Below are 24857 nucleotides of genomic sequence, written 5' to 3'. Positions count from 1 at the left end.
TCATTTATATAATGTTGAACAGTCAGTCATCTTTGCTTTTATCAGATTCCCTATCTCCAAATTTGAGTAAGTCCTGTGCTTGTAAATTCAGACCACTTTATTTGTGGAATTAAAGCAGAAAATCCTTTGGAGTGATGGTGGTTCCCAGGTTGTGTGGTCTATAGATTACATCTGGTTGGAGCTTGATTAACATCTGATTAAAAGGTAACCACCTAGAGATAAACAGATGATTGCATAGTCCCTAAGAAATATACAGGAGCCTTATTTTGCAGAGAACTGACTTCTTTAATATAGCCTTGAGATTTGAACTTCTCTCTCTCCTGTATTTTGGAGCTTTGTGTGGAAATCGTATTAAGCTATTTCCCAGACTTCTGTGCTGCAGCTCCCTTCTTCTTTTTGCATTTGCCCACTGCTTTAGCCTCTGAGAATCAGTCTCCACTCTTAAGCATCACGTTTGTGAACAGTCCTCTGTGAACAGGTTGGGCCCTCTGCTGTAAGATGCCCAGAACACCCATCATGCAAATAAGGGTGGTAATCCCGATTCCTCCCGGACTGTAGCTCTGTAGGACAAGGGCCCTGCCTGGCTTGTTTACCCTTGTGTCTTGAGTTTCTTGTACTTTATGTGCCTAGTACTCAATATTCTTTAATGTAAACTCAGCTTTAGTCTTTGCTGTCTGCTACCAATCGCTGGTTTTAGAGATTGACATTTGAAGGTGTATGGCTTAGTATGGAACTTACATATTACAGAGTGTAGTATTCCACAGTGTCAAAATGTACCATGACTTCTAGTGATTTTATTCCTGATCAACTTCGATCTAAAAAATTTTCTACTTGCTGTTCCCTGGACATTGCTGCCGCTTATCTTAACTCCATGTTTTTGCTGACCCCTCTACCTGCAGTATTCTTTCTTTTCTTGATAAACTCTGCTCATCCTTCAGGGCTCATCACCGTTATTGCCTCTTCCCTGAAGTCCTCCCTGATACCCCTGGGCAGAGTTAGTCATTCTCCTTGGTGTTCCCCTAGCAAGAGGTAAACATTTATTTTTTTCTGGACTCCCTCCTCAATCCCTAACTTAGAGTGTGTTCCTTAATTAAAGAAAGGAACAGTATCATTGTCTCTGCGTCCTTGGTGTTCCTGTAGAGCCCGACAGACATTTAAAAACAAGTATTTGAGTACTGGCTCTACTGCAGACACTAACTTAGGTGCTGGGATAGAGCCATAAAGAAATTGAGCCACTGTTTTGAGTGAATGCCTTAGTGTGACCTTTGAGATTCCCCCTCCCCCTTTGATTCTCTTTACATTGGCCTTTCTTGAGTCTGGGTACTGTTTTGCAACTTATATTCTTTATGTTTTGTCTTACTGTCAGTGCGTATCTGAGCAGGGCCAGTTATATTCTGTTTTCCTGCATAAAGTAGATAGCTTTGTGTAGTGTCAGGCAGGCAGGCAGGCCTGAGAAGGGATACCAATATCTCCAGTACTGGTTTTGCCCTACTTGAAAGCAAATACAAATACAAGAAATTGTATTGTTTCTGGAATGTTCCAAGCTTAAAATAATCTGTAATAATAGCAACAGTTTTTTTCTTTTTTAAAAGCTTTATTTGTTTGAAAAGCAGAGTTACAGATAGGGAGAGACAGAGAGAGAGAGAAAGACACAGACAGAGAATCGATCTTCCATTTGCTGGTTCACCCCCCAAGATGGCTGCACGGCCAGGTCTGGACCAGGCTGAAACTCCATCCGAGTCTCCCATGTGGTTGATAGGAGCCCAAGCACTTGGGCCATCTTCCTCTGCTTTTGCAGACATATTAGTAAAGAGTCAGATTGGAAGTAGAGCACCTGGGACTCGAATCAGTACCCATATAGCAATGGCTTCACCTGCTACACTACAATGCCAGCCCGGTAACAAGAATTTGAAATGGATTTTTTAAATCATAAAATTGCTAATGGAATAGTCCCATTCTTATAGTGGCTTTGGTTGGGAAATTATGTAATTGGGAAGCTAGGGAGACTAAATGTTATTGAACTCTTTTTTTTTTTTTTTTTTTTTTTTTACCACTGACAGAGGCATGTGTTTTAATTTTGTGTATCTGTATGTACTAGTGTTTAGCGTGGACTACAATGATGAACTGGATATCTTGGTGAGCGGCTCTGCAGACTTCACTGTGAAAGTATGGGCTTTATCTGCTGGGACATGCCTGAACACACTCACTGGGCACACGGAGTGGGTCACCAAGGTAGGAAGACTGAGAAGACATCTCTTTGATGGCAGACTTCTTGTGGGTGGTGGGAAGTGGGGGATGTGAATACTACCCTGTAAGTGGAAATTAATCCTAAGACAGAATAGTCATAATCACAAAGTTTGATGGTATACCCCAGTGACCAGCATGTAGAAGGTCTCAGTAGTTTAATCGATGAGTGACTTATGGACAGGGAAAAATGCCCATGATATCTGAACATTTTTAATGTGTTTATGCACCAGTATTTTTTTTTTTTTTTTTTTTTTTTTTTTTGACAGGCAGAGTGGACAGTGAGAGAGAGAGACAGAGAGAAAGGTCTTCCTTTGCCGTTGGTTCACCCTCCAATGGCCGCCGCTGCAGCCAGCGCACCGCGCTGATCCAATGGCAGGAGCCAGGATCCAGGTGCTTTTCCTGGTCTCCCATGGGGTGCAGGGCCCAAGCACCTGGGCCATCCTCCACTGCACTCCCTGGCCATAGCAGAGAGCCGGCCTGGAAGAGGGGCAACCGGGACAGAATCCGGCGCCCCGACCGGGACTAGAACCCGGTGTGCCGGCGTCGCAAGGTGGAGGATTAGCCTATTGAGCCACAGCGCCGGCTATGCACCAGTATTTTTAAGGAGATTATTTCTGATGAGATTGTGGGTGCTTTTTTGGAAGAACATTTTTGTCTTTTAATCAGAAAAGCAATTTCCATTTTGAAAAAAAGAATGCTTTTCAGTCTTGGAAAAAAGAAGTGAGGCTAAGAAAAGTTTACAAGACCTGTAGCAAAATATCATGATGTCTTCTAGTTCCAAAGGTTATTGTGGGGCTCACATGCAGCATTAATAGTGACTGTGCCATGTGATGCATTTCCTTGAACTTGAGGGTCTGAGGATACAGGAGCTAGAAAAATATACCCAGGCTTTACTCTTACAGATGTTAGTCTAGGAGGATAAATAGTTATTAAACAGTGATTTTAAATGATATAATTACAATTTGTGTTAATTTCTGTGAGAGTAACTAGTTCAAGGAAAGCTTTTTGAGAAGGTACAGACGTAAAAATCGAAAAGGTGGTAGCTGTGGAAAGAGTGCTTTAGAATGTGCAGTATGTGTACAGGGCTAGGGATAGGAAAGAACTTGGAACATTTGATGACCTGGAAGAAGGCCCTTGGAGCTATACTGTAGTCTGGGGAGATGAGTGGGTGTGTGCCCATCATATATGACTTACTAGTTCTCTCTTCCAGATTATAGGTAAGGTTAAATGCTGCCAGTATTGGATACTTGTAGATACTGCTAATAACAGAAATTTAGTAATGGGATTATAGTTTAGCTATTCTACAGTACTGTGTCATTTCAAGCTCATTTTCATATTTTAATTAAAAAAATGAAAATCACTATAGAAGACCATTAAACAGATGTTTCTGTAACATGGATGTTTATATTTGCAGGTGGTTTTGCAGAAGTGCAAAGTCAAATCTCTGTTGCATAGCCCTGGAGACTATATCCTCTTAAGCGCAGACAAATACGAGATCAAGGTCAGATTTTTTTTTTCTTCTATTAATTTGCCCCATCAAGAAAAACTGGCGACTATTAAGAAAATTAAAATGACATGGCAAAGAGAGAATACTCCACAGGGGAAAGTGAGAATGTCTTAGTCCAGTGTCTTAAATCCATCAGAATAGAACATGACTAGGGCGGCTTAAGGCACTACCTGGGGTGCTTGCATCCTATGTTGGAATGCCAATTTGAGTCCTGGCTGCTCTGCTTCTGATGCAGCTCTCTGCTCACGCATGTGGAAATAGCAGATGATGGCCTGAGGCCTCAAGTCCCTGTCACCCATTTGGAAGACTTGGAAGGAGTTCCTGGCATGAGCCTGGCCCAGTCCTGGTTCTTGTGGCCATTTGGAGAGTGAACCAGCAAATGGAAGATACTTTCTCTCTCTCTCTCTCTCTCTCTCTTGTCTCATTCTCACTCACTCTTACTGTCACTCTGCCTTTCAAATAAATAAATCTTAAAAAAAAAAAGACTAGGATATGATTCACTAATTCTGTATCCTATGCAGTTTCTAACTATGATTTGTAAATGAAAAAGAAATTCACAGAAATTTGTTTCAACTTATTCTTACTGTTTTCTTAAGACACATACTTCCTGCTCTCCTCAATTCTTAAGCTATGAAACCATAAATATCCATTTGTTGAAACAATTTGCAAAGAGTTTACACAATTTTTATATATGTTCTTATTGCCTCTTTGTTTATTTAAAAAATTTTAATTGATTTTATTTATTTAAAAAGCAGGAAGAGAGAGAGAGAGAGAGAGTATCAGAGACAGAGATCTTCCATCCTCTGGTTCACTTCCCAAATGCTGGCAACAGCCAGGACTGGGCCAGGCCAAAGCCAGGAGCCTGGAACTCAATTCACGTCTCCCACGTGGGTAGCAGAGACCCAGGTACTTGAGTCGTCGGCACCTGCTGCCTCCCAGGGTGTATGTTAGAAGGAAGCTGGAATCAGAAGCAGAACAAGGGAGGCCTCCAACCCAGGCACTCTGACATGCAATGGGGACCTCTCAGGTGCCATCTTAGTGGCTATGCCAAATGCCTGCCCCATTATTGCATCTTTCAAACCAATCCATGCGGTAGGCTTTAATCTTCACGCAAGAACTGGGCTTCAGGAATGTTAAATCTTTGACCCAAATTACCCAGAAGAATCAAGAATTGAATACGTGATCTTTGGCTTTAAAACCTGTGATGTTCCCAGTATGCTGCACTTTGTATCTGACTTCAGCAAATGCAGGCCACATTGTTTAAGGCAAGGTTTTCTGTTGGTGGTGTGATCTGTTATCTTTTCTCATTTTCTTTCTTTTTTTTTGGTAGATTTGGCCAATTGGGAGAGAAATCAACTGCAAATGCTTAAAGACATTATCTGTCTCTGAGGATAGAAGTATCTGCCTTCAGCCAAGACTTCATTTTGATGGCAAATACATTGTCTGTAGTTCAGCACTAGGTCTCTACCAGTGGGACTTTGCCAGTTATGATATCCTCAGGTAATGTTCCTTGTACCTTATGCTTTATCTTTGAATGCTGGCTGTTGAGTAGTAAAGAAAAGACTAAATATTTGCATGTACCAACCAACAGCTTGCTTTTAGGAAATATTTACTGCATCAGTTATAAGCCAGTCTATTTAAAGTCAGCATCTCACAGTGGAAAACTTGTTTTAGAGGCAATAAGCAAATGACAAAGGATTGTTTCCTGGAAGCTAAATATCTAGGTTATAATCCCTCCCCTACTCTGAGTCATAAATCACTTTCCCTTTCAGGGTTTAACTTGCTTTTCGGGAAGATGAGGGGCCTGGATGACAGATCTTCCTGATCTTTTCCAATTCTAATTTTTTTTTTAAAGTTCTCTTCATAGTCAGTTGAAATTCTACATTGTTATGCAAGCCTGGTCAACCTCAGTGGATCTAGGGATCAAGTGGCTTTCTTATTGACTGATTGAAAAGTAGTGGTACTTAGAGAAAAATATAACTTCCAGTGTTTCCAAAGAAATGAGAGGTCTGTGGACAAATAATTTTGTGATTTTTGACCCAACATAGACCCCTCTTGGAGATTGGCAGTGTTTGCTGGCATATTCAAGGCTGATGGAAGCCAGTGCTATATGATGGGTTAACATCTGGTACCATCTCTTATGAGCTGTGTGATGTTGTGTAAGTTTCTTAATCCTTCTGTGCATCAATTTTCTCATCTATAAAGTGAGCATTGAATGAAATGCTTGTGTAAGGGCTTAGTATGGCACCTGGCGGATCATTACTAATAACTCTGGAAGCTTCCGTAAAGAAACCTGTTTGAATCTGTTTATCCTACTCTATGTCGTACCTGTGGTGCACATGTGCAGTAACAACTCACAAAAGCTCAGAAAGTTAATGTTCCACAGCGTGTCAGGAAATGCTGACTTGGGGGACATTCTCTCCATTTTTTTTTTCTAATGTGACTGTTTGAGGTCAGCTTAAATGGGATCTGATCCTACTAGCCAGCAGAATTTTGGCAGGCCCCATCTGTTGACAAAGTTAGAACCCCATTCATGTCTTCTGGAGTCAGACCAACATTTCTGAACAGTCAGGTTTCAGAGCTGTCAGAAACATTTCTAGGAATGATTGATGATTATGCTTGAGAAAAAAAAAAAACAGACCTGGAAAACATCAGTCCAAGATCTTCATTTTTTAGATTGGAAACTGAAGCCAAGATGGGGCTATGGCCTTGCCCTACATTCTGTATCTCACTTAGTCTAACGTTGCTCCATTCCTGGCTGGATTATCTGGGAGGTGTGTACTTAATGTCCCAGGAAATCAAGGACCCCAAAATATGAGAAAAGAATCCCTTGGAAGAACTTGATATTTTGCAAAGAAAAAATCCAAGTAATCATCATAGGAAAAACCACATTTTTTGTAGGTTGATACTGCTTTACTTTTAAATTGAAATTTTGGAAAGGAGGGGCATGAAGGTAGAGAGTAGGGTAAAGGTATCATAATTGTTGGATGCTTAAGAGTTTCTAAAAGTTTGAATTTGACCCTGCACCTACATTTTTCATGTATGTTTACTGCTAAGAAAGACCTATAGAGAGTCTAGAGTCCTGGGTAAAAGTTCTGTCAGTTTTTTTTTTTTCTTTTTTTTTTAAGCTTTATTTATTTATTATTTGAAAGGCAGAATTACAGAGAGTCAGAGAGAGAGAGAGAGGTCTTCTATCTGCTGGTTCACTCCCCAGATGGCAGCAATGGCCAGGGCTGGGCCTGATCCGAAGCCAGGAGCCAGGAGCTTCTTCCAGGTCTCCCACGTGGGTGCAGGGGCCCAAGGACTTGGGCCATCTTCTACTGCTTTCCCAGGCCATAGCAGAGAGCTGGATTGGAAGTGGAGCAGTGGGGACTCGAACCAGCACCCATGTGGGATGCTGGCATTGCAGGTGGTGGCTTTACCTGCTACTCCACAGTGCCAGCCCCTCTTGTTAGTTTTTAGTATTTGGATATGCCAACTTTACCTGGCAAGTCTGCAAGATTGTTTCCTGGTGAGAAGTGGTAGATTTTATTTTTCTTTGAAAAGGGGCTATTTTATCTCTGCTTCTTTTCCTTCAAATGTAAACCAGCCTCTTCTGAATCCTGCTGTAAGTTCTCTGGCCTTAGTTGCTAGGACCAGATAGGGCTGCTTAAGGTCTGAAGCTAACGGAAAAGAAGCAAAACACACGTGACAACATGTTGCACAGTAAGTCTGAGATAATGATGCAATCTCTTGAACTAGAGCTGGGTTTTCTTTTTTCCTACAAACTTTTTTTTTTTTTTTTTTTTAAAGATTTATTTATTTGAAGGGCAGAGTTAGCATGAGAGAGAGACAGAGACAGGGAGAGAGCTTTCATCCACTGGTTCACTCCCAAATGGCTGCAGTGGTCATAGCAGTGCCATAGCAAAGCCAGGAGCTTCACCTGAGTCTCCCATCTGGGTGCAGGAGCACTCAATCACTTGGACTATCCTCTGCTGCTTTCCCAGGTGCATTAGCAGGGAGCTAGATTGGAAACGGAGCAGCCAGGACTGGAACCTGCACCCATATGGAATGCTGATGTCACAGGCAGTAGCTTAACCTGCTACACCACAACACCAGCCATAAGCTGCACCACAGCACCAGCCTTGAGCTAGGTTTCTTTACTACAGCACGCAAGATTTCTTAGGTTCAAGAGCCTAACTGCACAGCTGGGCAATCTATTTACAGTACTAATCTGGTCAAAGTCGAAGGATTCACAAGCTTATCAAAAGTATTATCTCTTCTGCAACATGTTTGTATTTCAGTCTTTGGAATCTGTTCATCTTCACTAGTCTTTTTTTTTTTTTTTTTTTTTTTTTTTTAAAGATTTCTTTTAACCTATTTGAAAAGCAGAGTTAGAGAAAGAGGGCTTCCATCTGCTGGTTCACTCCCCAAATGACAACAACAGCCAGAGCTGAGCTGATCTGAAGCCAGGAACCAGGAGCTTCTTCCAGGTCTCCCACATGGGTGCAGGGGCCCAATAATGAGGGCCATCTTCTACTACTTTCCCAGGCCATAGCAAAGAGCCAGATTGGAAGTGGAGTAGCTGGGACTCGAACCAGTGCTCATATGGGATGCCAGCACTGCAGGCGGGGGCTTTAAACCACTGCACTACAGTGCTGGCCCTCCTTCACTAGTCTTAATTCTTATACCCATAACCACCCAGTTTTCTGTGTTTCCAATTTTATCCTGCTTTAAATTGATGATAGAGGGCTTACCATACCTTCTAGTTGGTTTTTCCCAGTGTCCTTTGGTCTCTTATAGGAATTTGTATTTGTAGTGTTTGTTATACCACTGCTTTGTTTATTAGTTGATACTTAGTACCTGTCTATTTCTGCATTGGGAAGTGACAGAAATACTTATTAGTAAGCACATGGAAATGACTAACCAGTATGAAGGAAGGCTGACATTGAACAACTAGTGCATTTTTTTTAGATTTATTTATTTATTTGAAAGAGTTACACAGAGAAGGAGAGGCAGAGAGAGAGTGAAAGAGAGGGGTCTTCCATCCACTGGTTCACTCCCCAATTGGCCGTAGTGGCCGGAGCTGAGCTGTTCTGAAGGCAGGAGCCAGGAGCATCTTCCGGGTCTCCCATGTGGGTGCAGGGGCCCAAGGACTTGGGCAATCTTTGACTGCTTTCCCAGGCCATAGCAGAGAGCTAGGTTGGAAGTGGAGCAGCCAGGACTTGAACTGGCGCCCATGTGGGATGCCAGCACTGCAGGCAGCAGCTTTACTTACTTACAGTGCTGGCCACAAGCTAGTGCATTATTTTTAATGGTTTGGTAGTAAGTACCTAGTGCAGGGTATGTTGACGGCCCATATTGTTTGTGAAGTAAGTGAATACTTCCTAGAGGAAGAACTATTTGGGTTGACCTTTAAATGTATGCCTTTAACTAAGTGCCAGGAGCTGGTGTGCAGTGAGCAGTATTGTAGACCAAGACTGTTCTGTTCATAGGTCCTGGAGGTGAAGGGGTCTGGTGTATTTGAGGAATTCACCAGTGTAGCTGGAGGTAAGAGGGTAGTATGGAGGCATCATTGGGTGTAGAAGCTCAAACAAAGTGGTAGTAGCATCAGATTTAGTGTGAAGGTAGCTGATTGAAAAATTCTAAGAGTAGCTGGGGAGAAAGCTGTTGGCAATACGGCAAGCAAAAGCATGATAATGGAGAAAAAAATGAAAAAAAATTCAGGAGGTAGTCAGTAGAGCTTGGTGATTGAATTTAGGATTTAAGTATGGAGAAGAATTGGGTGATGACTCTGTTTCCTAGCTTGAGCAGTTTGGGCCAATGAGCAGGTGAGGAAATAGAGAAATGGGTTTGGCAATAGATTTTGTTTTTGACAGATTGTAGGTGAGGAAATTCAGTTTGTCTTCTTCACTACCTAATCCTGATACCAGCAATGACTAGCATACTTCATGTTCCCAATATTTGTGAAATGAATGAACATAATCATCCAAATGGAAAATGATGAGGGAGTTACTGATTGTGAACTTATTTGGAGCACAGTGGCTAGAACCGCTGTTTCCCCTATGCTTGCTTAATCCCAACCTACTGCTGTCCCTGGGATCGGGCCTAGTGCATCTGTGCATATTATAATTCAGTGATTGATTTTGGATTAATGTCACGCTTGAACGTACCCATCTACCTCTTTTTTTTTTTTTTTTTTTTTTTGACAGAGTGGACAGTGAGAGAGAGAGACAGAGAGAAAGGTCTTCCTTTGCCATTGGTTCACCCTCCAATGGCCGGCGCACTGCGGCTGGCGCACCGCGCTGATCCGATAGCAGGAGCCAGGAGCCAGGTGCTTTTCCTGGTCTCCCATGGGGTGCAGGGCCCAAGCACCTGGGCCATCCTCCACTGCACTCCCTGGCCACAGCAGAGAGCCGGCCTGGAAGAGGGGAAACCGGGACAGAATCCGGCGCCCCGACCGGGACTAGAACCTGGTGTGCCGGTGCCGCTAGGCGGAGGATTAGCCTAGTGAGCCGCGGCGCCGGCCCCATCTACCTCTTTTAAAAAGAGTTCCTTTTTCAATCTAGGAAAATGAGCTTAATCTTTTTTTTTCTTTAAATTTATTTATTTGAAAGAGAGAGAGAAAGAAAGTGAGATTTTTGATCCACTGGTTCACTTCCCAAATGGTTGCAACAGCTGGAGCTGGGCCACTCCAAAGCTGTGTGCTAGGAGCTTCTTCTGGGTCCCTGATGTGGGTGCAAGGGTCCAAGTACTTGGAACATTTTCTGCTGTTTTCCCAGGAGCGTTAGCAAGGAGTTGGATTGGAAGTGGAACAGCTGGGCCTATATGGGATGCCAGCACTCTAGTTGGCTTTACCCGTTATGCCATAACACTGGCCTATGATCTGCTTTTTAAGCCCTTGTTAATCATTTTCTTAGTTTCCTAAAATTTATACTTCTCTTGATATTCTCAGTACCACACAATTCTTTTCTGGAGTTATCAGTGTTAAGAGAAACACCTGCCTATGGTAGAAAATTTGTAAAATTTCAAGAGGCCTTTAGTGTTCTTCATTCTGGAATTCCTAGTTTCATTTCTTCTTCTGGAAAGAGAAAAGGTACTCTTCCAGGTCCAGCTGATAAAAGGTAGAATGACGTGCTCACTCCTTGGTGTTGCTGTTGTATCTTTTGCAGTGTTTGTGCTGAGTACGTTCTCACTGCTGACAGCGGTGTGCTGTGCCCGCCCCAGTCTCAGTGAGAAGACTGTTGTACGTCTCCTTTTCAGGCCCAACCAGCACTCAACCTGTGTAACTCTCAGAAAATGGGTATTTAGTTGGAATCCATTTATTTGTGCAGTCATCCCTCCATTCAGGAGAGAGTTGTACACCTCAACTGGAGATGCTCTCTGCCTTCCTCATCGGAAGCAGCTAAATGTAGAGAACAGAGCATACGTCCCACAGAGCACACGTCCCACAGAGCATACGTCCCACAGAGCACACGTCCCACAGAGCACACGTCCCACAGAGCACACGTCCCACAGAGCATACGTCCCAGAGTCTGACAGGTCTGGGCTCCAAAGCTCAATCTGCTTCATGTTCGCCTTGTGGCCAGGGCAAAACATTTTACTGTCCCCTCAGTTCATTCACTGGTCACAGTGGATAAATGCCTCTGCCTCACTGTGTTGTTTACAAGATACTTTTTTTTTCTTTTCAACTTTTATTTAATAAATATAAATTTCCAAAGTACAATTTTTGGATTATAGCAGCTTTTCCCTCCATAACCTCCCTCCTACCTGCTACCATCCATCTCCCACTCTCTCTCCCATCCCATTCTTCATCATGATTCATTTTCAATTAATACTAAAGATTTCAACAGACTGCACCCACAAAGACACACAAAGTATAGAGTACCAAGATACTTGTTAATAACTGTGATGTTCTTTGCCTGGCACATTAGGTAAATGTTTGTTGAAAAAAAAAGTCCCCTCCCTTGCTAGTGTCAGACTGAAATCTTTGTAATCCTTTTCATTTGATGCTGGTTCCTGTCTTCTAGAGCCTGTAACGTCTGGCCTTTGTCTCATGCGTCCTGCACCGTTCACAAGTAATGATCCTGCGTAGTTGCCCTGCCCCTGCATCCTTCACTGCTCTCAGCATTAGCCTTCAGCTGCTCCTTACTTGTCCTGATCGCCAGGCCCTCCGCATTCTGGTTGAGTCTTGGATGTACACTAATTTCATAGTGTCCTTGTGAAAAACTAGGCTGACTTCCTTCCTTCCCACAGGAGCCCAACCACATGATCGCAGAGCACTCTTGGATTCTGCTTACCTTGTAGCTTTTTTCCTAATACCCACAAGAGGACATCAGCTTTTCTTGTCAACCTTTTGCTTTGCTAAAGGCACAGACAACAGAAACTAAGGGGGTTTTGGGTTTGCTTTTCTCATGTATGCTGGTGTTTGGTTCAGTCTCTCCCATTTTGTGCCCTTGTCATTGCCAACCCGTGAAGGTTAGGGATGTCCTCTCAGCTCCCCTAGTTTTCTCTAACAAGTTCTTAGGAATCTACTATTAATAAGTGTTTCTGAATTATTTTGAGAACTGAATTTTTTCAGCTTTGCTGTTTTTGCAGAAACCCGTTTGTTTGCTGCCTGCTGAGATGACTGGCACTTCAGTTGCTGGGCTTTGGGATGGGATGTTTTAGTATTCTAGGATTTAATGAATAAGTCATCTTAGCTTGTAATACGAGTTGATTCTTGCATTCTGGTTCTGACTGGTGTCTGACAAGTTGTGAATCTTTAGCTAAAGTTATTACCCTAGCTGGGCTTTGATTTTCCCATCTTGGACGTGAGAATGTTAAGTTGGATAATCTGAAGGAGCTTTCCAGCCTGGTCGGATGTTTTCGTGCTTTGTTTATAAACTTTTGTCAGATACTACCTTTCAGGGTAGATACTAGCTTAGCAGTTAAGATACCTGCATCCTACATGAGAGTGCCTGAGTACCATTCTTGACTCTGGCTTCTGACTCTAGCTTCCTGCTTGCAGACCCTGAGGGACAGCAGCGATGGCCCAATAAATTGGGTTCTTGCCATCCATGTGGGAGACTTGCGTTGGGTTCCTGCCTCCTGCCTTTGGCCTGGTCCCCAGCCTTGTCCATTGCAGGCATTTGGGGAGTGATCCAGTAGATGTGAGTTCTCTGTTTCTGCCTCTCCAATTAAAAACAAAACAATCACCTTTTTTTTTTTTAATATGTTGTCAGATTTGATGGCTGTTTGGCCCCCTCCCCAAATTTGTAAGTGAGCTTTTTGTCCTCATTTTCTTCTTTCTCAAAAACTGTCATTTAATTCTAAATTTGCTTGAATTTTGTATTGATTTTAAATGTCTCCAGCGAAGATTATAGTGACGTAAACAGAAGCAGAATTGCCTTCTGGTTCATGATCCCTAACTCTCATCCTTGTAGGGTCATCAAGACTCCTGAGATAGCAAACCTGGCCTTGCTTGGCTTCGGAGATATCTTTGCCCTGCTGTTTGACAACCGCTACCTGTACATCATGGATTTGCGGACAGAGAGCCTGATTAGCCGCTGGCCTCTGCCAGAGTACAGGAAATCAAAGAGAGGCTCAAGCTTTCTGGCAGGCGAAGCATCCTGGCTGAATGGACTAGACGGGCACAATGACACGGGCTTGGTCTTTGCCACCAGCATGCCTGACCACAGTATTCACCTGGTGTTGTGGAAGGAGCACGGCTGACACCATGAGCCACCACCGCTGACTGACTTTGGGTGCCGGGGCTGTGGGTTTTGGGTGCAACCTCCATGGCAGCCGACTGCATGAACCAAAGTTCTCACCTAATGGTATCATCACGCAGTGCACAATCATTTATCTGTGTTTGCCAGGGGCCAGGGCTTGGGGCGGGGGAGGGCTTGTTTTATGGACATACAACGCAGCATGCTAATGGGATACACCATTGACTTCATTTGTACTTACTTATGTTGATCAGCATAAGAGGATGCATTTTGGATTCATCTTTATTGAGTGGAATATTGGTTTTAAGTAAAGAAAGTTAAATGGTTCATTAATCTGCTAATTGGTTGCCTATAAAATCACATTTAGTCTGTTATGAAAGCTTTTTATTGTAGCCTTTTTTTCTTTTGAAGTTGAAGCGAAGGTGCTATGATGTTGTTAAAACAACTTCTCTCACGTGGGGCTTAGCTTTTTATACGGGCCAGTGTTAACGAAGACCCCCAAGTCCTGTGGCATTCATAAATTCTCCAGCAAATACCAGTTCTAAAGAAAGCCTGCTTCCCAGTGCAAGTCCAGTTCTATAAATTGGTGAATAACTCATTCTAAATTCCGCTTCTTGGAATTTAGAGTTATATAGTTTTTGTTTCCCTGTAGAAACAACCTGGGTGACAGCACAGAGGTGACATGGTACAGTGGAAAGAGCACTGAGCTGGAAAATTGGAGACTGGCTATTACCTAGGAACTCTGCAACCTCAGCCATATCTCTTCGCTGAGCCCCCAGTTCCTCCTTGTTGTACAGCCCAGTGTTAAGCTAAGTGATTCTGCAGTTCCTTCCAGCCTTGCATCTGTTGAAGTGTGCAAAAGTCGATAGTGCAGTTTGATCTCATCAATTAATTGTTTCTTTTGGGCTGCATGTAATATTTAAATGAAATCACAGATCCGAAAGTTGTTATCTATAAGGAAATCCAATCCTATGGAAAAGAATAAAAGGGAATTTAAAGAATATATCAGATTCCACTTAGAATATGTAAAATGTAAGCAATTGGTGGCAGAAATGCTGATGGGATCATGGTTCTATAGGGAAGCAATGTGCCAAATTGGAGAGGAAGATGCCTGAACCCTCCTTACATGCTTCCTTTGCCCCAGACCCCCATTGTCTTCATCTTTAAAGGGAAGGGATTGTTCTAGATGAGGACTCACAAACTCAAGGGCATAAAAAGCCAGGCAGGCGAGGTCAGTGAGTGCAACGTGCCGGAGCAGGATGGTGCTGGCCCTGGAGCACTTATCTGACAGCGGCTCCTTGGCTGTAGCTATTTCATCATGGCAGAAGCTAGCCCAGTGTTCACACGTCTTCTGGGTTTTTTTCAGGAGGAGCTAGAAATCCAGATTTTTATTGGAAATACCCTGATATTAAAAGTGCTGACAACTGATTGAAGACAATTTTCCGTAAGTTAAACTAAGGAGAACATGTCAGTGGACTGCCAGTTTGTGTCCTCCACCTTTGTCTTCTAAAATTAGGTAATTCTGGGAACAGTGTGGGACACAGTGGGTTAAGCTGTCACATGCAGTTCTGGCATTCCACGTTGGAGCACCCGTTTGAGTTCTGACTACTCTGCTTCCAATCCAGTTCGCTGCTGCTGCGCCCGGGAAAGCAGTGGAAGATGGCTCAGGTGCTTGGGCCCCTGCCACCATGTGGGAGACCCATGGTTTCACCCTGGCCCAGCCCTGGCTGTTGCTGCCATTTAGGGAGTAACCAGCAGATCTCTCTTGCTCGCTTCCTCTCTCTGTCAATCTACCTTTCAAATAAATTAATAATCTTTAAAAAATACATAAAGTTAGGTAATTGCGGTTCAGCAGTGGAAATGTCATAAACATTAGGAGAGAGAAGAGGGGGCAGCTGTGGAAGTGGTAGCCTCTTGTGTTGCAAGGAGAGTGAGGGGCAAGTGAGGGGACAGGCATTTTTCATTCACAGACCAACAAGAAAGTAGTTTGAAAGATGATCGTGAGAATTGGAAGCTCAGTGCAGCCTTGGCCTGGGGACATGAGTTACCTCCTTGCTGTCTCCAATATCAAGCATACCTGTTTATAGTTGGGAAAAGGGACTGTGGGCAGATCTGAAAATGTTGCAGACTTCTAAAGTGGGGACCCAGCTCTCCCAGCATCTGCATTCCCATAGAGCCTGATGGTGGACCTCTGAGTGCTGTGGTGTTAGAGAATCTGGCTGTTTCCAGGACAGGTCTAGTTAACGTCCATGTTGAAACTCCAAGGGGATTCGATGAAAGAATGTCTTCCTCAAGCCCCTCAAATCTGGATTTATTCCACCTCACACTGAGTTCTGTGAATGAGCTCTGCTTCGTCCTCTTAGAAGTGGAACCAGGAGGGCAGGCGTTTTGGCGTAGCAGATTAAGCTGCGGCTTGCAAAGCTGGCATGCCATATTTGAGAGCTGGTTTGAATCCCTGTTATTCTGCTTTCGATCCAGCTTCCTGCTAATGCACCTGGGAAGGTAGCAGAAGCTAGCCCAAGTACTTGGGCCCCTGCCATGGAGTACCTAGTTCCTGACTGTGACCTGGCTGTTGCAGCCTTTGGAGGAATGAGCCAGTGGATGGAATATCTCTCCCTCTGTCTCTGCTATTGCTCTTTTCAAATAAATAGATCTTTAAAGAAGAAAGAAATGAAACCAGAATTGCAGCTGGAATCTATTTTGCAGGAGCCCTGGGAGACCTCAGGCAGTGATGAGGGTAAATGACTTTCTTGTTTTCGCCCAGCCTGAGCAGATAACTGAGATTACTGATCTAATGATCACATAGCCACGTCTCACTTTCAGGTGTGTCCAATAGCTTCAAAGGGCGAGTAATTATAGTCATTTGTGGAAAGAATTTTTTGTACAATGACTGACTTGAAACTTGGGTGGTATGTCCCATTTCGGTTTCAGTGGTGAGCCTGGAAGTTGTCATCAGAGAGTGCTGACGCAGCTGGATTTTGACAGCAATCCGTGAGGCAGTGGTTGGAGTCCTAGCTTTGATTCCTCTCCACAGAGGCCATCATTTCCATTTAATGAAATTGCTTTATAAATTCTGGATTTATTCATACCCTTGCCAGCTTCTCTAAAAAATTTGAAAACTAGGTCAGCTTTTTGACAAAGTAGAGCAAAGTGGGGAGGCAGAGGAGTAGGAAGGGAAGTTGGTAGTTCTTACTCTCCTTCCTTGAGTTTGGGGACTGTCGTGTACCTGCTGACATTGGCTTCCTTAGCTCAGGGGTGAGGGCATTGCCTTTGCCTCTCATGAATATTCTTGTTCTGTAAAATTCTGTCTTGAGTACATCAACCCTGTCCATGTTTGCAAGCATTAGATTTATTGGATGACATTGTGGTGTGGTGGACATGAAGGGCTGTCTGCTCGCAGGTCTGTAAAGGATGCCCTAACAGCTTCAGGTTCCAAAATTAGGACAGAGTTGCTGGAGCCCTGAATAGATTTGAGGTTTTTAGAAGACTTTGTTCCCCTTAAAAGGAAGGTAGTTTCTTCTGGCTCCATTATTTGGGCTAGTAGTAGTCAAATCCAGCCCTACCCTGACCATGTAGACCCTGTTCAGAAAAATATAAAGAGAGGTGCTCCAATGGAAGGGCCAGACTGAAGAGGTCCCACAGGGTTTTGCAAAAGTGCAGCTTGGAGAATATTGCTATTCAGTTCTAAGGTTTACGCTTCATTTTTCATAATTCAAAAATTACTCCATTCTCGCCGTTTAAAATGCTCAGTAAACTTTGAAAGAGGATTTTGTGATCATTCTGCAGTATTTGCTTCTAGGAGAATAATTATACCTGCATTTGTAAAACAGAGAAGAAACACCTTTGGAAACAGTATTATTTTGGATGAGAGGAAATTATCTTTTTTAGGTTAGGCATGTTGCCCTAACGGAAACAGCTGAAGACTGTAGAGCCTGACTTTACACACTGCGTTGGCCAAACCCAGCCAGCTTCTTAAGGCCGGCAGCCTCTTGGGAGCCTAGAGGTGACTCTTCTCACCGCCATTCTTAGAGCTTTCCGTGCCTCCCTCCCTTTCCTCTGTAGGGAAGCTAGCAGAATCAGACCACTGCTCACCCATGCGTCTGGGGGAGGGTGCGCCATCATCTTTGCCCTAAGGGACACAGAGTTGTCAGGAGGAAAGACCCTTTAGGAATGACCCCTTGACACAGCCTTTCCAAGCTCATTATTGTGCTGGTGCTCCTGCCAAAATGGCTTAATAGTGCCTGATGAGTAGCGAGTTGGCATGTTTGACAGAACGCCCACTAGCCGTGTTGGGCAGTGTCTCCTGTTGGAGGTTTCCTATACCTGCTCTAGGAAAGTGAAATTTTTACAGAATGAATTCTCAGGTGATTACTGGAGAGTCTCCCATCAGCCTAGGAAGGCCTACTGATCATGCTCAGTGCAAAAGGTGTTTTGCTTTCAAGTTGTGTCTGTGTTTCCAGTCTTCCTTAGAACCACTCAATTGCTTGAAATTATTTCAGTCTTGACCAGTGTGAACTCAATTATTGCAGCTCAGAGAATCCAGCTACTTCTCTTCAGAAATGTGCCCCCAAATTGTGCTTTTGCATAGGCAAACCTGGCAGACTATTGATTCAGCTGATAAATGCTCATAGTTTCTTGGTGTCCTTGTTACGTTGTGAACAAACCGATTCACCAATTTAGATTTAGTCCTTCTGATGAGAATGCTCGGGTCCAGAAAGCTGGTCTCTTCCCAGTCCAGCACTAGAGCAGCATGGTACAGTTCTGATGAACTGTATGCCTCACTAACTTGATGTATGTTGTGACATTCACAGACAGGGAGAGTTTATATCGGAACTGTGGGCTGGGAGGAAGAGGGGATTGCTTAGGCAAATAGTGGAGTGATTGTGATGAGAAGTTATTTTCATGCATCATAGAAACATTCTTTCACCCATGAGTGATTGTGCTAACTATAAATCATCTGTACGTTAAAGCAGATTCCCTTAATTAGGCAACGCTGGTTAGCCAAGCCCAAGTTCATTGTACTTGTAATAAAACTTCATTTCCTTAACAGTATATTTTGCAGTTAAGACTTTTTCTTGCTTTTTTCTCTCCTAACAAATTCAGATCCCCCCCCCCCCCCCCCAACCAGTTTAGGGACTTTGAGAAGCACGTGTGTTTGGAATGTGTTGAAATGGAACTGCTCCTGGTACGACTGACAGTTCTTTTACTCTGTCTGCGTGTTCTGTCATGTACACTCAACAGGTGTAACAGTTTCTGCAGGAGACCGGAGAGGAGGCAGTACATCTACAAGCACAGAGGGAGGAAAGAGTCTTGGAGACCTCCATGAATAGATGCAGACGGGGTGGGAGTGGAGGAGGCAGCTTTGCGGCTTGCAGACCTTGGAGTTGTCTCCTCTCACTCCCCCCACCCCCCTTGATTCACATCACTAGCAGCTTCCTTCCTTCTTCATTTAAATGTGGTCCTTTAGTCTTGATCCCCAACAGCATAGGCCAGATCATCATTCCTGCTTTACAGATGAGAAAACTGAGGCTTGGAACAGTGACTCAGTGCTTAGAGGAGAGTAGCAAGTTGAGAGGTTTGGTGGACCTGGACGTTTCCTGCCTTTCCCGTCTGCCTTTCCATTCCCTCCCTGTTTCAAGCGTTTGCAAACCTCAACTGCTGGCTTCCTTACTGTCTGTGTGCACCTTTCAAAATCCTCTTAACCCTGCTTCCGCGAGGTCTCCTCCGCCGCTCCTTTGAGCTCTGACTCCTGATCCAACAGACTGGGCTTGTCCAGCCTCCCTCTCCTCACATCATGGAGTCCCAGCCCACCCCTTCTGGCAGACAGTTCTTGCTGGCTCTCTGTTGCCCTTGGACTTTGGAACTTATCCTCCGCTCCTCATCCGAAGTCCTGCATGTCCCCTCCATCAGTGAACTCCACTGTCTTCGAAGCTTCTGCTGACCGCCATCCCCTGCTTGTCTTGACCAGGTGTTTTTGTCTAGGAAGGTCAACCGTGTGATTCTCTCAGCAATACATCAGGTGGTACTTTTTGCAGTTGACAGACTGTTGGCTTTCACCATTGACCCATGAACTTTCCAAAATTCAGAAGAGTACTTAGTGTCCCCAGTAACACTGTGAGATTGAGAGTAGGAACTCAATGATGCTGAGTTCTTAATATTTCAATAAATTCCACAGGCTGTCTTGAGGGGTATGTGGATTGGAATAAAATTCATTTATGGGAAAATCAAGGTATTGAAAATTCAGAATATAATAGCAGATGCAAAATCAAAGACTAATTCTGCACAGCTCTTCCTGTCAGACTTCTCTGCTCTGCCATCCTCTGTAAACATCCAAAGTGTTCTGTATACGTTAGTGTAGAAGATTTGATGATCACAGCGTGATTAGACGTGAATAGTCCTTGCCAGTGGAATGTTCCTGTCCTTTGCATTTTAACTACATGTTCTGTTCTCTTTGCGGTAAAGATAACCTAACAATAATAAAAACTTAGGTGGAAAATTACCCAGAACTCCTTCATCATGATTTTGAATATTCTGTTCTATTCCTTAGGCACATGTGTGTAGTTATAGGATTGCAAATCATTGGTGTGTATTATGCTGTCAGAAATGTGCTTTAAGTCTTTACAATTACCATAATACTTTGTAATATTCCTTTATTACTGTAATTTGCTAAACCATTCCTGTTTGGGTGGATAATTAGGTAGTTTCCAGTTTTACTTTTTATATAATGCTGTAGAGACTTTGTGTATATTTCCTTAGAACAAGTTCTCAATAGAAGACTTACTGGTAAAAGCAAAGAATTTTTCTTTACAGAGAGTGCGTAGAAAACACTTTATTGAATACAGTGAATACCTGTCCAGCCATAGCCAGAGTCAAGATAGGACATTTTTGGTGTCCCAGAATACTCCTCTGTGGCTCAAAAGGGACCCTTTATGGCTATTGGTTCATATTTTCATGTGGCTTTCTAGATGGTTTACATTGATTTATATTACAATCACAGTGCTGGATTTTTTTCACCACATTATCATTTGAGCTTTTTTTTTTTAATTACTTATTTGAGAGACAGAGCTCTTATCTGTTGGTTCACTCCGCCAAGGCCCACAATAGCCAAGGCTGTGCTGGGGCAAAGCCAAGAACTGGGAACATCATCCAGGACTACCATCTGGGTGGCAGGGACCCAAATATTTGAGCCACCATTGCTGCCATCCTGGGTCTGCATTAGCAGTAAGGTGGGGACAGGAACTGGAGCCAGGTGTTGAGCCCAGGTATGGGTCATGAGTATCTTAACTGGCCAACTTAACCACTAGGTTAAATGTCCTTCCCTTGAGTTGTTATTGCAAACATTTTTGCCAATTTAATAGGTATAAAGAATATATTTCAAGGTTGCTTTATTGATATTTAACATTTGCTTGTTTTTATTTTTTTAATTTTTTTTAAAAGGTTTTATTTATGTGAGAGGTAGAGTTACAGTCAGAGGTAGAGACAGAGAAGAAAGGTCTTCCTTCCATTGGTTCACTCCCCAAATGGCCGCAATGGCCGGAGCTGCGCCAATCCGGAGCCAGGAACTTCTTCTGGGTGTCCCACGTGGGTGCAGGGGCCCAAGGACTCGGGCCATCTTCTACTGCTTTCCCAGGCCATATCAGAGAGCTGGATGGGAAGAGGAGCAGCCGGGACCAGAACCGGCGCCAATATGGGATGCTGACACTGCAGGCGGCACCACCGTGCTGGCTCCACTTGTTTTTATTTTTAACTCTGCATCTTTTCCTCATTTTTTATTACATTTTCAAACACTTGTGGAAACATTGGTTTAGTTAAATTATGGTCATAAATAAAATTTTACTAATCAAGAAACCACTAATTTAGAAATAATAATTTAACGCAAGGCATGTTTTATAGTTTCCTTCCATTACGTAAAAAGGATTTGTGTCAAAACTGTAGGCAGTTGCTATTTACGTGCTGTTAATGTGATATGCAAACTGTGCAATAACCGTTTAAGTAGTTCTAGTGAGACTCAGTTCTGAAGAGTAGAGCTAGTCAGCGATACTGAGTATATTGTATGTTTTTAATTGAAACTTTTTCCTAATAGAACTGACTCACAAATGATGAATAATGTTTAAAGGAAAATATGGATGATCATAACCAGAAGATTTTCCCCAAGTTAATCATAATATATGTTAAAGTTTAAAATGCATTAATCCAGAAGACAGCATGGTACAGATTCCCAGCACGTGTAATCCTGGTGTTTTGTCTTTACTCATTAATGCAGAGTCAGGGAGGGGTTTGTCATGGGTGACTTTATATCGCAGGCAGGTCTCCATGTTCAGAGAGATTTCCCATCTGGAAGCTTTTACAGGATAGAAAACATTCCTGCATTTTTAGTTCGGCAGGGTTAGCCATATGAGATGACTCTTGGACTGTTCATTCAAGCTTTGAGAGCACAAGGCTTGAACCCTATTTGACGGGATCAGAAAAACAAAATTAACACTGATGGAGTCTGTGTCAGAAGAGAGAGAAAAATAGAAGTAATAACCTAAGTTATTTTCTTTTATTTTGCCCGCTGGACTGTGTCCTGAGAACAAGACCTGTGTCTCATTCCCTCCACTTACACCTATCTCCTTGTACTAGAGAAGAGGATGAACAGATGGATGGCTGAGTGAATGGGTCTTGGGTTAGTCTACTTTGGCTTCCTATAATCCAGTGTTCTCAAAGTGTGGTTCTCTTTCTGCAAACATGCATCACCTGGAAACCTGTTAGAAATGCGAATCATTGCCAAGTCAAATAAACCAAACTTAGGGGCTGGAGCCCCATGAGTGATTGTTACGTGCATTAAGGTTGAGACCCACCACTGTTCTCCAACCTGTTCTGCCACCTAGTGGAACATAGGGGAACTGCATCTTGTAATGAGTTGGAGCTGGATTCTGTTGCTGTTGAAAATGTTAATTATACCAAGAATTTTCTTGTACTAAACGTTACAGCCCTCTGAATGTGTTCTAGTACTACACTTGTCTCCTACCTCATTTCCAGTTATCCTAGAGCATGTCGTGTAAAGACATCAGCGGGCAGAGTACACTTCCCGATTTTAGAATTGTCTCCAGCTTTGTGTTGGAACTGTTTCCTTATTCTCTAGAACAATACACACCTACCAAATAATGCTACTGAAGAATAATCAGTAAAAATAAACATAAGAATATAAATATAAGAATAATCAGTAAAAAGTAAAATATAAGTGGAAAAAACAAGATTAAAAATGACACACAGCATGATTCAAATTAAGTGATTGAAACATGCATAGAAACAAATGAAATTAAACATACCAAAAAGGCTAATAGCGATTATGTCTTTTTTTTAAAGATTTTATATATTTATTTGATAGGTAGAGTTACAGACAGTGAGAAGCAGAGACAGAGAGAAAGGTCTTCTATCCGTTGGTTCACTCCCCGAGTGGCTGGAGCTGCACCGGTCAGGAGCCAGGAGCTTCTTCCCGGTCTCCCACACGGGTGCAGGGGTCTAAGGACTTGGGTCATCTTCTATTGCTTTCCCAGGACATATCAGAGAGCTGGATTGGAAGAGGAGCAACTGGGACTAGAACTGGCGCCCATGTGGGATGCCGGTGCTGCAGGCAGAGGATTAACCTAACGTACCATGGCGCCAGCCCCGACGATTATGTCTTAAGGGTAAGATAAATGCTATGGTTTGAACAAGATTTGGCTCCCAAATGCATACAGATAGTTAAATGCCAAAGTCAAAATACTACCAAAAGAATAGAAACTTAATCCAATTAGGGTTTCTAGGAGGTGGGTCTAGGGGGAGGGCCCTCGATCATGGAGGCTGGCTCCTGGAAGGCAGTTCTCAGAGGGGCCTGGTTGTAAAAGCCTGGGTGAGGCCCAGCTGCTCTGCTTCCTGGTGCACCATGTGATCCTTCCTCTGCACGCACTGTCCCCTTACCATCCGCCGGCTTCATCAGACAACAAAACCAGTGGTTCTTACCTGATCCTGGACTGTGAACCTCCAAAACTGCAAGCAAAAATAAGCCTTTTCCTTTGTAGGTTAGCTTCTTTCAGACATTTATTATAGTATCTAAAAGCTGAGCCATACAATAAGTCAATATGCTTGACAGGCTTTTTTGTGTTTTTTAAGTTTCCTACATTCAGCATAAATTAAAAGAATAATTTAGGAGTTGATGCTGTCACGTAGTGCGTAAAGCTGCTGCCTGCATTGCTGGCATCCCATATGGGTGCCGATCCAACTCCTGGCTGCTCCACTTCTGATCCAGTTCTGCTATGGCCTGGGAAGGCAGTAGAAGGTGGCCCAAGTCCTTGGGCCCTTGCACCCATGTGGGAGATCCAGAGGAAGTTTCTGGCTCCTGGCTTTGGATCAGCACAGCTCCAGCCATTTTGGCCATTTAGGGAGTGAACCGTGGATGGAAGACCTCTCTCTCTCTCTCTCTCTCTCTCTCTCTCTCTCTCTCTCTCTCTGCTTTTATAACTGCCTTTCAAATAAATAAATCTTAAAAGAGAATAATTAAAAAAATATTGGTTATGTAATCCAGATGCAGGCATCATTTAACTCAAATCTCTTCCTTCAGGAAGTATCAATTAGGCTCCTACTCCATGCCAGGTATTGTAGGGCCTGGAGCAACAGAGATGAAATTGTGGATGGCCCCTACTTCTGTGACTTTGTTTCTCTGAGGTAGCACACACAGAGAACCCAAGAGGTGTAATGAGGGAAACACAAGAGAGTTTTACTTAGGAGTGACAGCCAAAGTTTCACAGAGGAAGTAACCCTCCATAAGTAGAATTCCAGAGAGAGAGACATCTCATACATTGCTGCTCTGTTTAGCTGTGGGTAGCTAACAAACCCAGGTGCATGGTTGGAGACGCCGTGACACTGCTCAGGTCTTTATCATCACTGTAGGAACATGTAAGGCGCTACCAGAGGTGGAAGACAAAAATCACTAAATTTCAACCTCGAAAGTTGGTGGTGGCTGCATTCTTTTTAATCCATCCCAATCTCTACATAAAAACAGCAACTGAATAGCAAAACCAAAACCCCAGACAGTACTAACAACAAAACTAGTGATGGGGTAACCCTGTGAACCCCGAGATACAAGCAATTGGGGCAAAACACCTGCTGCACAAGAACATTTGTGTGAAAGGAAAGGGAGGAGAGAAACAGGGACAGCTCAAGACAGGCCTGAGAACAGGACAACCCAAGGAAGGCACTGGGTCTCACTGAATAGCTGGGAGAGGTTCCGACGTCTTAACTGGACAGGAGACACCTGAAAGGGCTGGAGTGCTGCAGCCGTCTTACACTCTTGAGAATGAATTGGTCTCTTTCTTTCTTTCTTAAAGACTTATTTATTTATTTGAAAGAGTTAGAGAAAGAGGGAGAGACAGAGAGATCTTCCATCCATTGGT

General features: G+C 43.3%; 1 protein-coding gene across 8 annotated transcripts in view; it reads left to right on the top strand.

The window, feature by feature from the left end:
- FBXW2 (F-box and WD repeat domain containing 2) overlaps positions 1-24857 on the top strand; it is an 86142-nt gene that overhangs the window by 15291 nt on the left and 45994 nt on the right. For 4 of the 8 annotated variants that reach the window (XM_070056131.1, XM_008273380.4, XM_002720504.5 and 1 more), the window contains 4 exons: positions 2099-2232; positions 3662-3748; positions 5085-5254; positions 13159-13817. In XM_070056131.1, coding sequence (XP_069912232.1) covers positions 2099-2232; positions 3662-3748; positions 5085-5254; positions 13159-13447 — 680 coding nt within the window. In that variant the 3' untranslated portion in view covers positions 13448-13817. Of the gene's footprint in view, positions 1-2098; positions 2233-3661; positions 3749-5084; positions 5255-13158; positions 13818-24857 lie in introns of those variants that run through there. The other 4 variants (XR_011381746.1, XR_011381745.1, XR_011381743.1 and 1 more) reach the window with 1 other exon arrangement.

This window comes from Oryctolagus cuniculus, chromosome 1, assembly GCF_964237555.1.
Source record: "Oryctolagus cuniculus chromosome 1, mOryCun1.1, whole genome shotgun sequence".
In the NCBI taxonomy this organism is placed as follows: domain Eukaryota; kingdom Metazoa; phylum Chordata; class Mammalia; order Lagomorpha; family Leporidae; genus Oryctolagus; species Oryctolagus cuniculus.
Note: the sequence above shows the minus strand (reverse complement) of the source record. Positions and strands in the feature narration are given on the sequence as shown.